Source organism: Anser brachyrhynchus (assembly GCF_964034855.1).
Source record: "Anser brachyrhynchus genome assembly, chromosome: 11".
NCBI lineage: Eukaryota > Metazoa > Chordata > Aves > Anseriformes > Anatidae > Anser > Anser brachyrhynchus.
This window is the reverse complement of record NC_137706.1, coordinates 18,278,789-18,294,325: the sequence shown is the minus strand read 5'-3', so window position 1 is coordinate 18,294,325 and position 15,537 is coordinate 18,278,789. Positions and strand designations below refer to the sequence as shown.

Below are 15,537 nucleotides of genomic sequence, written 5' to 3'. Positions count from 1 at the left end.
GCAATGTCATTTTTTTTCCAGTCATACGAGCAGGAATTCCTCAAAAGCATGTGCTTGTAAGTATGCACGGACAGCTCGTGCATCCAAGTATTAACTGTACTCGCCTACGTGGACAGCAGTGGCTTGTGTACCCTTTGTTGTGAGTGTTTTACGTGTGTTTGCAGTTTCTGGGAGATAGCAGAGTAGAGCACAGTTTCCTTGTTCAGTTTATTTTATAGGTGTGTTGGAAGAACCGATAACAGAGGATGTTTTTAAAGATAGTGAGCTAAGTGCAGCCTGGATGAGGTGTTGTCATCCTCTTAGGTTGGAAGAAAACACTGAGGAAGCCTGTATACTGTTCCCATCAGTGACCCAAAGGGAGGGGTGGTAGTTGTTTTTTTGGGTGTTTTCTAATTTCTAGTGTTTTAGAACTGCAGCAGTTCACTTGGGGCACGTCACAGCAGCGTCCAGCACCTCCTTGGATCTGGAACATCCCCACACTTCTCAAAGCAAGCACTGCTGCCAGGCTCAACCCTTTTGTAGCAACAGGCTAGTAACCTTTGCAAAAGCCTTCACAGCGACTACGGAAGGGCAACAACAAAGTGTTGGGATTGTGTTCTGACACATCCATCCCGATCTGTAGATGTCATGCTTAAAGAGGTGGACTCGAGAATGACAGTTTTTTTGTGTTTTTTTGTTTTTTTTCCCCTCTTCAGAAGATGTTCACATGTCAGTTTTGTGGGGTTTTTATCACTTCAGACGAGGAACTGAGCTTTGAGTGAAATACAAACACAGGGACTGTATTCAGTGGGCCCCAGCAGTGCTGCTGTGAAAGCTGTGGTTCACGTGTCTTGCACTTCTCTTCAGAGCGGGTCCTCTGGCCATTTAGTGTCAGGGATGACAACATTAATAACCTGAGAGGCAACAGTTGCAGCAGTTTTCTTTGGAGATAGAACTATGTAGGACAGAGTTAAAAGTTCACATTCGGACAATTCAGGATGACTTACAAACTATGAAAGCGGTTTGCATCAAGTCTGAAAAGACACTCAACGTTTACCCTTTTAAGGGTAAATTACGAGACTGATTGATGCAGGATCTTCCAGTCTGCCTGTGGGTCCTGCGAAGTCTGGCACATTGTGTATTCTGTCTGTGTTGATAACAGAGGAGAGATTTAGAATGAAAATTATTTCATGATTATTAACACCAAGAGAAGTGCTCACCCTTTTTTTGCTGTGGAACTCAAGAACACAACCTTAATTTCCTGACAGATTTGCCTACACACTCTTGTATTTCACAAAATTGCAAAGGCAATGTTTTGTTTATCATTTTAAACATAATCGGTTTTAATATTGTTTGAAATGATGTGATCTTGGTAGAATGACTTCTCTTCCAGTGTGCAGATACCTTAAGTGATGATGCACTCACAGACTTAAAGTCTGTAATTTAATACAACTGTACTCAGGTGTCTTGGGCAACCTTCCGAATCATTGGTATTCTTGCGTCTTGTTTTGCACTTCGATTGTAGCAGTTCTCTTTCCTCAGATTCCTCAAATTCTGTCAGATCTTAATCCTGTTCATACTGGCAGACAGGCTTTCCAGCAGGCCCTAAGCGATTCAAGCGTTCTTTTTGGACTCTTTTTTTTCCTTTGAGTTCTAATCATTCCCAGTGAAATGGGTTTCATTATTTATTGTTAACACAGGTATCCTAGTTGTAGATGAGCAAAAACTTCCTAAATATTCTACCCTACTGTGTATTATGAACATCAGCTTATACTGAAGCCTTTTTTTTTTTTTTAACAATTACAGGATAACTAGCCTTCAACTGGAGCAGTGTTGATGTGTGCCCTTAAAACGAACATTATGTGTCATTGTTTATGCCAGAATGGTTAAGCCTGATGATGGGCTTAATGCATAAATGCGGAGGGCATTCCTGAAACGTAGCAGGAGTTGAATCTTTTGGAACATGTGACTTTTTCTGTCCAAGAATAAACTGCCATTATCCATCAGCATTAAGAGAACTATATAATTTAGGCCAGTGTGATAATGTTATCAAACTGTCTTCTTCCTTTAGAATAAATCTGGAATGTGAATAGTATTCTTCTCCAGCTGGGATTTTGCCAGGAGATGACTGACCAACACTCCTTGCTTGGAGTATATTAATTAAATCATGCAAAACTTATTGCCTTACACTTGCAGAATTTGGAAGGCAGGCAGATTAAATCTTACTTTAAGCAACAGCGGGGGGCGTAGGGGGGTAGGCATCACTGCCAATATATTACATTTAATCTTGATTGGAAAGAAAAATAACTTGATTCAGAGCTGTACCGTGGCAGCCCTTTTCTTTACGCTTGTGCTAAGGAAGAGTTCAGGGATTTCGGTTGTCCCTCCAGAAGCATTAGCGAGTTTGTGCGGCGAGTGCTGCGTGATGGCAGCGGACTGGGAGCAGCTTGCGCTGCGGTGGGGTGAGCCCCGCTTTCCTGCAGGCCGTGCTTCCATCCCCGGTGGCGTTTGAGTTATTGCTCTGATCTGCATTTGCTCAGTGGGAAATTTTGCTCTCTGTAGAAGAAATTTCTGTTTCTAGAACAGCGCAGCACTGATAATAAAATTTTCCCCAACCAATTTACTTAAGTTGTGTCAAAGATAGAGTAAAACTGGCCCAGACGCCTAATAGCTGCTTGTGTATACGCCTCGGTTGTGTTTATGTACTGAATTCATACTGGCGTGGAAAGGACAAAATGGACTTGTTTTTTTTCCTCTTTCGCTCAAGTGCCAGCTGCAATGATGCCAGTCTGAGTAGCGCTGGGCAACATAAACTGTTTTGAAAGAGAATGCAATTCGTGCTGCCTGTTTTTGTCAATAAGCCGTGTTTATTTGCACCTTCCTGGTCACTAGTATTACGCACTTCGGAGCAAATGGAGTAACTGTACTATATATTGGTTCCTGTTTACTGTGGTCTAAGGTGGTTGTTTTCACTCGGCGTTTCCCTTTGCTCTAATTTCTGTGAGGTGTGAGTAGCTGTAACGCCGCGGGAGCTTTTAACAGGGCTGACTGCTTCGCTTGCAGAAAACCTGAAGGGATGGTAGGTTTTGCGGTGCCAAGCAGTGTCCCTGAGTCCTCTAGTCGCTCTAAGTAGAAAATACTTAGCACACATCGTTATTTATCACAACTGGGAAGCCTGGAAGCTGTTTTGAGGCAACTTCTAGGGCGAAGAATGCATGATAGATAGCAGAAAGGTAGGGAGGGGCCCCTCAAACTCCGGCGTATCCAACTGAAATGTGCTTTGCATTATTTGCTCCGTTGTTTTTAATGGGCTGTTGTGTTCTTTTCAGCTGGGAAGGAGAGCAGCAGATATGTTGTGCTGGGAGAGGGTTACAAACCATGCCATGGGCCTCTGGTTCCTCGAGGGTGTGCTTTCCTGATCCCTGTGCTAGCCTAAACTGTTCCGTTTACTAAAACTATTCCAAGGGAGGGAGAACTGTAAAGTTGATGGAAAAAAAAATGACAAAACTGTCAGGCATTGAATGCTTCACCACAACAATGCGTTCTAGCAAAGCGTTCATTACAGTGAATAATCAATGTCCTCTTTTCTTCATGCCTCGCCTCATCTGGTGCCCTCCGAGAGTTTCCAGGTGCTGGGTGGTGCTGGGCTGCCTTCTTTTCGCCTGTCCCCACTGCTTCTTCCTCCTCCTTCACAGTTGCTTCCAGCAGATCCAGCAGCAGTTGTATCCAGCTAATGTCCAACCGGGTACTATGCAGGCTTTTAGTGTGCTATTGGTTTTTGGCCACAAAATCCCAAGGAAGGGGATTTAAGAGTAGATTCGTCTCCAGTGTTTTGTATGCTCAAAGGCCGAGCTGTTGGAGGGCTGATTTCAGGTTGGGCAAATCCTTTGAGCCGTGGCTGCGTTGAGGTTCTGGATGCTTCATTGCACCAAGCCTTCCGCTTTGGGGATGCGGTGTGTGGCATCTGTGACAAACTGAAATACTGAGGAGCAGGAGGCCAAAAAACTTTGTGTGGAAGCCAACCAGATGTAGTTGAACTTCAGCTGGATATGTACAGGGGGAAGAAAATAATTCACAGAACAACTTCAGACTGATTTCAAGATCCACATAGAAACGGGCTGGTAACAAGAAGGGTGTAGACAGGGAAACATGGCTCTAGTGAAATGATCTCAAGTCCGACAGCATGCAGGCTGTAGGCTTAATGCCATTGTCTTGCCTCTTGGTATAAGTTTGTGTAGAGTGAGCCATACATTTTACTGATGGGCATGATTGTATGCCTACTGGAAGATTACAGGGAAAGAAACCGATCAGTTTCAATTCATAGTATCAGTGCTGTGTTAAAGCGAACCTTCAAATGAGATCTGCTAGGTAATTTCAAAATATGCCACATCTTCTGTCTTAACTGCAGGAAAGTAAGGAAGCTCTTTGATATGGTAGTGTGGGTTTTTGTTTTTTGTTTCCCCTCCAGGATTTTTGCCAAAGATGAGATACCAGTTTTAAGACTGAAGGAGAAAACCGGGGAAAAAAATACACCATTGTTAATGTGTCACTAATTCCTGTTTCTATAGCAGTATGAAGATTTCACACAAGTGATCAAAATAAGCGGCTTCTTCAGTTCTTTGGAGATGACTTGTACCCATATTTCTGTGATCGGAACACGTTACTGCATGTATTTAATACGTGTTTTTCCTTATTGCAACCTTTATTCTGTAGTTATTTAATTCCAGGCCTGGCCATGAATCACTGGAACTGGATTTTCTGAGTAATGTCTCTCCGGTCTCTCCATTCTTACGGTATACTGGGCTAAAGAAGTCAGGTCTTGTATAGGCTGCTTGAGCATTAGAAGTCAGCTGTTTGAAAGTCCGTACCAAAGTTTAGACCATTAAAACGCAATATTTTAAAAAATCTGTCATGTAGAGGGATTAACATTCTAAAAATGACCGTTTTTTCTGTCTTTGTGGATAAATTTAGACAGCTAATTTTTTCAGTAGTTGGCTTGGAGAAAACGCTCCCTTCCTCCTCTGGTTTCTGCTCAAAGCTAGGCTTTTCTCCTTGTCTTTCAGAAACGGCATTTTATGCGATAGATGCTCTAAAAAAGAAGAAAAAAATATATTAAAAAGGAAGGATTGAATATCGTTTTACAAGGACAGAAAGAATCTTTTTTAAAAAAATATATTTATCCCACACTTGGCAACCTTCTGCTTGCCCGCATGTGACTGGCCCGGTGCCATCCTTGGCAGAGGCGGATGCCTCGGCTTGCCAGAAGTCTTCCTCTTCTGGCTGCACTCTCCCTCCCTGTGACTGATTGTTTGTTCACCTGATTTTTCTGTTTCAGCGTTGCTGAAGTCATGGCGTCTTGGAGATAAGAACACTTTGTCTGTCCAAACTGTACAATAGCCGTGATGTCAACGCGGAGTGCTTTCAGAGAGCTCGAGCTCTGTGCACACTTCAAACGGCGCTGAGATATTAAATGTCAGAAAAACTTACTACCACCTCCTTAGTGTTAGAGTGTTCCAAAAGGAACTGCCGTAAATACAAAGAGATGATTTGTTCCTTGCTTTTGGAGAATTGTGTTTGAGGGTTTCTCAAGCTTGCTTTGTGTTTGCAATTTTGGTTTAGCATCTTGGGGATTTTAATTGAGAATGATGAGTCTCTGAGTCAGCTTCTCTTGGAAGTCTTCTTGCTCGTTTGTAAGATCGTTGCATTTAGTTTTAAATCTCTCTTCTGTGTGGCAGGTCTGCGTCTGAGCTGCTCAGTAAGCAGGTATCTTGAAATATTTTGCATTTTTTATGAGCGATTATAGTATCTTAATAGTATTTGGAAAATCTCCTGAATTTTGTTGACAAGGAGAACTTTTTATGTGAAGAAATCAGAGGGAAGGTGAAGCACAGAAGGTCAAAGACACTACTGCTGTTACTTTTAATCCAGTAAATTTGATTTGTGGCTAATGGTATTCTTGTCATGTCATTCTTTGAACAGCTGACGATTGTTCAGTACTTTCACTCCCCAAACGTAAATAATTAGACTCTCTGGTCTGGTCAAGCCTCCTTCATCTCTTTAGTAAGATCATGAAGCTGCGTAAGGGTCTGCTCTCCTCTAGGTCTTGCTTTGACTTCCTTCTTCCATGGCTGCACTCCAAGGTCTCTGAAATTTTCCATTATCTCGGTAGCTCCACGTGATGACAATTAAGTATTTCTTGCCCTTGTGGTTGTCAGCAAGGATTTTTCGTCTTTTTCCCCCCCCGCCTCGTATACAGTCATCAGCCTTCATGATTCAAGGCACTATTGTACCTAGCTTGTGAATTCCATTCCAAAATGTCAGCCCACCCTTTGCGTATGTTTGTCTGTAATGTTCTTGCAGACTAAAGTCAACAAGTATTCAAGCGTAATTCAGTTGTTTTCTTTTTTTTTTTGCAGAAGTGTTTTGGAACCTGCATTTGAAATGTTTGGGTACAGATGTAGCAGCCCAAGGAACACGATTTGCGTGGGTGGGGGAGAAGGATGGATGGGGCTGGGTTGTAAGACCCGCCGCTGATATTTAGTAAGGCTTTTTAACAGGGGTAACTTGGGGAGCTGGCACTTAAGGCAGATAAGAGTTTTTGTTGTTCGTAACATATCTTACACACACAAGTTCTTGTTATGGCTCTTCAAAGAAACAGGATACCCGTATTGTCTCCAGGCTGAATGCTTTGCCAACGTTAGCAAGAACGGGACTGAGAGAAAAATGAGGTTGCTGAGCTTTTAAAAAATTATCTTTAAAATGTTTTCAAGAGTTCTTGTTAAAATGGCTGTGATTAAAATATTACTGTAGTTTGGAAAATCTAGTTCACTGATTACCTTTTTCATATGAACTTGTATATCCTTCTTTGCTTCAATTTACATTTCTGCAGACGACAGTCAGCAGATTTATGAAGAGATGCAGGGAATCCTATTTATATACCAGACTATTCATGAGTTGCAGAGGCATTAAAGCAATATGAAAGTGTTTCCCAAGAATGAAATAAACTCGCTCTTTTCCTACTACATTCATCTGAACACTTAATGCAGCAGCCTTTGTTTTTAGCGAACGTCCGTCCAGATGAAAACAAAAATCATGTAGAGCTTCTCAATAAATCTGGTAATGAACTTTGTGGAGGCATGGGGGTGTGTGTTTTTTCTTAGTAGGGCTTTGAACTGGAAATGTAGATACCACACTAAATCTGAGTTCTGGCACCCACTCAGAACAGCAGTCCATCTGCTAGCAAGACACGCTGCTTTTTTTTCTCTTAAATCCCTTAGTAGTTGGCAATGGGAGTAGTACTGTGTACCTTAATGGGCCTGACTGAGGTGGCAGCTGGGCATGCTTTCCTGCTTCTACACTGGTGCAAGTGACCATCAGTAAAAGACTTTACACCTGTAGCCTTATTTATTTTTGGTTGGGATGTGGTAGGTATGATTTTTTCTTCTTAAAGAAGAAAAAAAAAATCCAGCATACTTAATGCTGTGCATTATTTAGCAGTAATTTCCTCCTCATTGCTACTCTGGGTTTTACAAGTAACCGGCTCTGCAGAAATCATCTCAGTTTGGCCTCTTTCAGTGCATGCAGTGTTTGTGCTGCCTGCGTTGGTGTCTGCCAGAGCATCGTTAGTAGGATGCACAGCAGCCACCTCCTTGCTCTGTTCCCTTGCTCTCACATCTCCCTTCTCCTTTTCTGCCCCAAAAAGCAAACAGGCAGCTGCAGAGCAGCGGGGGCAGCAGACATGCAGCTGGGTTGCAGTGGCAGTACAAGAAAGCTGTGGGGTGAAGCAGTGTCTTGCATGAATTTAATGGAACTTCCTCCCAAATGCTACTGCTTTGCTGCTTCTCAGGTTTGTGAGGGTCAGAAAAGAGAAATGCAGTGCAGGACATCTGTGGGATTATTACAGATCCTTAAAACCTTGTCTTTCCCTGCAGGCTGGGCTCTATTGCTTCCGTGTTCGTTTTGGGACAGGGACTTCCTTGCTGGTTGTGTGCTTTTTGCTCAGATAGTTCAGTTTCAATGTCTTGTGGTGCTTTGCTTGGATCGCTTTGGAGTTGTACTACTGAAATTTTGTTTTACGTTGTTATTATTGGTCCTGTTTTTTAGCAAAGTTAGAAAGTGGAAAACAGTCACTTAATGCAAACCAGATTTCCTATCTGTGTTTGTTTACAGAGCCTCTGGCACACCACTCGGATGGCTAAAAGGCCATACAACGCTGTAATCAAAATGTTGTTGTTACATAAATATAATGCTGCCACTTCGTTTGATGCAACAATAGTGAGATTGTCTGGTGGCGACTCTGCTCTTTGTTCGTTTCTTCCAAGCCAGAAGGCTTTCATGTAAAATGAATGTCTCAATAAATTTGCACCCCATTTTTTTCCTCCCTTACATATTTTGTTCTCTGAACCTGGAATTTGGGGGTAAGGCAGAGTTCTGTTACGCTCTTCAGGGGAAAATAGCAGCTCCCTGATTGCACAGTATTTGATGTGTACCATCTGTACTTTATTAAACCTCATTTTGCATACATAAGCAACATTGGGATGCTACACTGGGGTCAAGCTAACCATGTGTGCTGCAGTATAGCAATGCTTTATTGTACAAGTGTAATTAAGTTGTTTAAAGGAAGCTTGTTTTCTTGCCAGTAAAAGACCAATTTGAAGTACAAATGGGAAAGACGAGAAATGCTTAGAAAGACAATAAGTAAGCACTTCAAAAAAAAAAAAAAAACACAACATAATGTTGGGCCTGTGGAATGGGTTACAGTACTTGGTTGTTTCCATTATCCTTATTACCTTGCTTTCAGAAAAAATATTTTTTTGCATTGGCTCGTGTTATAAATTTGATCTGAGAAAAAGATATGTTCAGGCAGTTGAAACTGGGAAAAAAAAAAAAAGTTTGTCAATTTTACAGGAATTGGTTCTTTTGCAGAGCTGCTCTAGAGCCCAGGGAATGATAGCGCAGATTTATACAGATCAGGGCTTTTCTTTAATACCACTCCCTGTGTTTAACAGCTCTTACTCACGCTACCTTGCCTTCTGTCTTGCAGTGTGCCCCAGCTCATGTGGCAAGCGAGCCTGTACAGACCAAAATGAGTGTTGCCATCCCGAGTGCTTGGGGAGCTGCACAGCGCCTGACAACAACACCGCTTGCGTGGCCTGCCGCAATTACTACTATGAAGGAGTCTGCATGCCCACCTGCCCTCCCAACACCTACAAATTCGAGGGCTGGCGCTGTGTGACTAAGGAGTTTTGCTCCAAAGTCCCTGCCACCGAGACAAGTGAATATGAGAGGTTTGTGATTCACAATGATGAGTGCATGGCAGAGTGCCCCTCTGGATTCATACGCAACGGGAGCCAAAGGTAATGCAGCTTCTGGAAATCCGTCAGTTAGCATGCTTGTTTGGTTTTTTTTCCCTTCTATTCTGCAGTAGCCTTGTGATGCAAATTGTATTCAGCAGAAGATACGATTGGGAATTGCATGGCTTCCCGGTAAAGGCTTGCTTAGACACCATTTAAAGGTCTGATTGTGTGTGGTCCTGTGTATTGTCAGTTCCTACTAATTCTTCTGAAGGACTTGAGGAGATCAGATCAATACAATGCAGGTCTTTAAGCAGACAGTTTAAAAAAAAAAAAAAAAGGCAAGCCAAGGAAGACAGGAGTGGTGACCAGCCGATGATCATTATCACATACAGAGCAAACCGTGGGAGTCACCTTGCTTCACATATTATTTGCTTTATCTGTACTTGCACTTTAGGCACACGTGTTCCTTAGTATATTTATTTCTATTTCTCTTTTTTTCACTGTTTCCAGAAGATAACAATGGTGTTCTAACACCTGTGGTTAAGCAAACAGCCCCAGCTGCCTGCTGACCCTTGGAAGCTATAGACCTCAATGAGTAAGGGAAAGTCAGGGTGCTAAAATTCTTAGTGCTTCAGTACTATGCTAAAAAGATATCTTCAAGATCTGAGATGTTGGGCTTTTTGGAGAGTGGTTGTGATAATTCCTGCACTAGCTCTTTGTATACGCCATTCATCCACTCATTCAAGTACCAAGGCAGTCTCTGGTTTACATTTGGATGTAAGCAACTTAACACCGTGTTTGCTCAAATCCCAATATTCGCCTGAGAAATCTTTCACTTGTTATCTACCTGAGGTTGCAAAACCAGCTGTTTGAATTGCTTACACTGAAGTGCACGGCCATCCTATCTTATCTCAGTGTTGTGCTCAGCTGCAGAGATTGAAAGGAGCTGTAACCCAAGGCCAGCGAGTGTTTTGTTCCCCAGAGGTGGTGTTAACAAATAGTTGCAAATGGAAAGCATTTCCAGCATTCTTTGTACATGTAGCTGAATGCCTCTTGCTTGTGTCTGCAGCTTTTAGTGGTTTGTGGCATGTTACAGTGCAGGATTTTGAAACAGGATCTTACTACTAAGACAAGGAAGCTTCTTTCTTTTATTGTTTGTGCATGAAAAACTGTTGTTATCAATTTACATGTTTCTTTAAGCCTTAGAAGAGAGGGGTTTCAAATTCTTTTAAATATAATAAATAGTGAGTCCACGTTCATCAGTGTTGGCGTCAGAAACTTTTGTCTTTGGAGCTGGGTTTGATTTTTCTTTCATTTTTCCTGTCTAAAGCAATAATATAGAGTAAGTGATAATGAAATATTTATTCTAGGACTTTCATTTGTAAGATAAAAACAAGCTTCAATCAGGAAAGACATTTAGCGGAAGGAGTGATCAGAGGGCACATTTTTTCCACACATGAAGTGTTTAACTTTGAGAAGAGTATGTCACCAGCGTAACAGTCTTTAAAAAGCTGTTCTAGCCAAAGGCTAGGCTAGCCCGAGTTCTTGCTCCTTGAGTTTGGTCTTTAAGAAGTGCTTATGAATGTCTGTAAGTAAAAGAAGTAGCATAAGTAAGCCTGGCAATTGGATTTCTTTGAGTTAGGGGCTGTACCTGTCTTCATGTTTTCTAGTCATTGGTGGACCTATTCTTTCTTAATCTGTGTAATCCATTTTGGATCTGTTTAGGCTTCTTGTCTGCCTCTCCCAATTCTTGTTGCAGTGAGTTACACAAATTAGTTTTGCCTCGCATGAAGATGCATCCCTTTGTTTGTTTAAACTTGCTGCTTTAATACCTCTTATGTTATGAGAAATAGTGACTAATTGGCTGCTCACTTTCTCCACATCACTCAGGACTGTATGCTCCTGCAGTTGTCTTTTCCAAGTTACAACAGCCAGGAGCATGGAATTTGCTAGCTCTGATCTTGAAATGTTGATTTAAGGGCACAGAGCCAGAAAATTTCTTAAAATCTGTAACAGTGCTTGCATATCTCTGGTTCCTAGCTGGCCTGGTTTTGGACGTAGATCCAGAATTAGCACCAGACTTCACCAGCACTCAGCGCTGTCTGTGTGAATTAGAAGGGTGGCCTTTCTCATTGTAATTGGAGTAAATGCAGTGGCACTGTTTGTTGTTGTTTTTTGTTTTGTTTTGTTTTAATATCCTGAAATACCTTGTGCTCAGAAGGATAACAAAGCCTTTTAGAAACTGGCAGACAGCAGGTACGGGTCCACTTTGCTGTAAACAGGAGGTGTAAATGTTCCAGCCTCTCTGGAGTCCCATAAGTGTGTTACACTTATCTGCAGGCCTCTGCAGAAGTACAGTGACTTCCGTTCTAGCTTGAAGTATTTCCTTAAACTTTAGATGGAACTGTTTTTCAAAACTGAATTCAGAGCAGTCTGAGGAGTCAGAGATGCATATACTTATTTTCAGTCTCATTTTCTTTCCGAACAGTATGTTCTGCAGTCCTTGTGAAGGGCCATGCCCCAAAATTTGTGAGGATGGGAAAACGAAGACCATTGACTCTGTCACATCAGCACAAATGTTGCAGGGATGCACAATTCTCAAGGGGAATTTGCTGATTAACATCCGTCGTGGAAGTAAGTGACTGCCCTGTCTTTATGAACCTCTGATAAGATGGCTTTTAATATTTTCCTTTTGTCAGCATAACGACAGGAACATTAAAAACTCTGAACTCTTTGCTTTCCATCCCATAGCAGTGCTCCTGTTTGGTTTGGCCTATTGTAGCACCATTCTCCAACGTGCTAATGGAATAGGTAGTCAACTACCAACTATGAAGTAGGGAAAGCTGGTATTTTTTTTTATTATTATTATTATTATTTTTGGAAAGGCAGAGAGCTAGGATTAGGCAGGAGGATGAGCAATAGTCCCCAAGGAATAATAAAGGCCTGAGAAGGTGGAAAAGTGGAAAAGCCTTGCATCTGGGTAAGTAAACGAGTTCTCTGCAAGTAGGGCATGGCCCTGTGAGACGGGGAATAGCCTCAGTTTGTAAAGCAAGGTGTGGTGTCTTGCTAAAACATGTAATCAACAGCTTTGAAAACTCGTATGGAGCCTAGCACGGCGCCTCTGGATGGTTGTTGTTGGTGAGCTGGCCATCTGGGCTGCGTGTCCTGAACAAGCTCAGATTCAATTTTTCAGGTGATTCATCAGCCAGGGAAGTGTTGACAGCTGATGAGTTTTAAAAACAAATCAGAAGAAAAACCAAACCAACACAAAATGTGAAAAACATTGTTAGTTTTTGTTGGAAACGTATCTCCCTGTGGAAAGTGCTTTTTGGTTTCATGAATATGGTTGAAAGACTCAGGTATACATGATTCCCTTCCTCTTGCTGAATAAAAACCGTGGTTTAGAAACAGCAGTGTGTGGATTATTTCACTCGTGGTCCCGCTGCTGCTAGTGAATTCTTCACTATGAGAGATTTTCAAGTTAGCTGGAGCAAGGTGGGAGAGGAGAGTTATTTAAGTATTATCTAAGAGTGCTGAAGAGCATCTACTTTGTCCCAGCCCATTTGGTGTAGGAACCAGTCATTGGTATTTGAACTTCCCAGCGAAGTGGTAAGATTTCAATTTATGGTAGCAGACACACCCCGCAGCAGCATCTCCCATCCCGAATGCTTCTTAAAAACATCCCCTTACAACTGCAGCGTAACTCAGCAGCATGATGACAGCAGGCAAGGACTGCAGACCTTGAGCCTGGTGAAGGACACGGTGTTGCAGACCTAGGAAAGGACAGTACAGGTCCTAGGGAGAGGGCAGTACTGCAGAGTGGAGCTTGCTCTGAAGAGGTTTTAACAACTTATTAGAGAAAATCACCTTCAGCATGCTGCATGGAACATGTTCCATGGCATGAGGACATCCTCATGATTTTGTGTTTGTTTCATAGAGTTCCCAGTTTTGTAGCCAAAGCTTTCGAGGTCACTGAAATAAGTGCTTTATGACACCCTGGAGACCAGTAGCTTACCTCTCGGTCTTTATCTTCAGTCTTAGTTTCCGTTTTCCATTGGAGCATTCTGTCTGAGCCTTGCTCTGGAGCTGAAGAGCAATTCCAGTCGTATGGATGTGTACATTTACACCAGGGTCTTTTCTGCCCTGCCAGAATGCTGGCTCAGTACTTGGTGCTGGCTTCAGAGCACAATATCCATGGGAAAAAAGAGGTATACTGATACGAAAAGGTCAGAGTGGTTTTCCAGTGTTGCTTTGTCTTTCTTTTGTCCTTTCAACAGTCTGTCTGCACAGGTAACTGGTACTGTAGGAGGAATACTACTACTCTTGTTTGCGTTTGTTGCTTTTGAAAATATTTTCTTTTACTGAACTGATAGTTAAGTAGAATACTGTTTAGAGCTATGAATTCTGGAATAATAAAGCTACATTTTTCTTAATATAGATAACATCGCTTCAGAACTGGAGAATTTTATGGGTCTGATTGAGACAGTAACGGGGTACGTGAAGATTCGCCATTCCCATGCATTAGTCTCCCTGTCTTTCTTGAAGAACCTGCGGTATATTCTGGGAGAGGAACAAGTGGACGGGTAAGTGTTCAGATATTTGTAGATGCAATTTTATTTCAGCAGAAAGCCACAGACTAAGTCTCCTAATGAACATTCATGTACCATTTATAGACTCTTCTCTTCCACTAATAAGCAGTGTTTTTCTCCCAGTGAACACCATTGCACAGCCTTTGCTTGTTTGGATTACTATCCAAACCAGCATATTAAAATGAGCATATTAGGAGTACTTTCGTGATAACTTTGCTGTTGCTTTTCACTTTAGCGAGCACCTTTCCTAGGGAGATTCTTCACATTGATCAAGAGTTTCCTTTTTTTTTTTTTTGCTCTATTTCATTGAGAAAGGAGCAGCTTCAGAAACAATTGAATTTCTTCACGATTTGTTACTGTTGGCTTTTAGCAGAGTTTTATGGAGAATGTCAGCCAAAAGGAAATCTGAACTTCACTAACCAGGGCGTGCAATTGGAAGTGACCAGACTAGTATGAAATAGTTTGCAAGTTGGAGTAGTTTGCAATTCCTTAAAATACTAACATGAAATTAATTGTCTATCAAGCAGAAAATAGCTTGGTCAGAAAGAGTAAAGTTGATCCCCTGAAAGGGTCGCTGTGGGTTATTCTGCTGCTGTAATGTATATATAATGTGTGATACTTCTGGTACTTCACACTCTATATAACTCCTGTTTTCCCATGATGGTAGTTGGTAGAAGAGGCAACAGTTTTTATCTCCTCAGAACTTGCAGCACTGAGGTGTGCTGATGTTCCTTTAGCAAACTGCCTTGCTCATTCTCTTCCCAAATCAAGTAGCAGTCCAAGTTTAAAATGGTATTCTGTGGGAGAAGTAAGTCTCCGTCAGTAATGAGAGTGCTATTAAATGAAGAATTTTGGGAAACCGTATAGGAAAAGGTGGTGGGAAGGTCATGGGAAAGGTTGCTTGTGTCTGATTTATCTGCCCCGACAGGATAAAGTTACAGCATGAGGGATTCATCGCAACCTCCCTCTTTCTCTCAGGCTAGTCTTTGGTCAGCCTTAAATTCTTCAAATTCCACCATCTGACAGAGCAAGTTAAAGGGCAGCTCTTCATCCTGCACTTGAAAAGCACACTGTCTTTTTCAGTAAGAACATTGGCTCTATGGAAAAGCTTGTTTCTAATTGCAAATCCTAGAGGCTTGTCACTTTGCTGAGCACAAGGCTCATTCAGCCCACTTACGATGTGGTGTGCTCTAAGAGATACTCCAATTATACGTTTGTCTTTTCTTCTGTACCTCTCGCTCCCCCTCTCTCTTGCGCTCCTTAAATTTGAGTTCAGCTTTGGGTTTTAAGTAGTAATTATGTTTCTGGTACCTTGTATGTTGGCAAGCAGAGCAGATAGGAAGGGAAGTGGCAGGTTTTTAAATCTGATTCCCAAACAGAAAAGGAAGTGGTGCAGCTTTGAAGAGGAAAACGGGGCTGAGTGGGATTACCTGAGCTAAATTTTGCCCGTGCTAGGAAATGACTGCAGTTACATGCCTCTTTCACTTTCTGTAGAAGATGCCTAGCATAATCTAGGCATTACCACAACCTAAATAACATTTCCAAAAATATTTAGATGAAAGTAGATACCTGGCAAGAAGGAAGTGAGCTTGAACAAGTACTTTGGCATAGCTGTGAACAACAGGGAATGGATCTTAACCTGGGAAATACTGGTCTGCTTGAATAATAGTTGT

At 41.9% G+C, this 15,537-nt stretch overlaps 1 protein-coding gene across 3 annotated transcripts in view; it reads left to right on the top strand.

Annotated features, from left to right (window-relative positions):
• The window catches only part of IGF1R (insulin like growth factor 1 receptor), a 180,739-nt gene that overhangs the window by 121,981 nt on the left and 43,221 nt on the right, over positions 1 to 15,537 (top strand). For all 3 annotated transcript variants that reach the window (XM_080607234.1, XM_080607233.1, XM_080607235.1), the window contains 3 exons: positions 9,023 to 9,335; positions 11,764 to 11,909; positions 13,714 to 13,858. In XM_080607234.1, the coding sequence (XP_080463360.1) occupies positions 9,023 to 9,335; positions 11,764 to 11,909; positions 13,714 to 13,858 (604 nt within the window). The remainder of the gene's footprint in view (positions 1 to 9,022; positions 9,336 to 11,763; positions 11,910 to 13,713; positions 13,859 to 15,537) is intronic.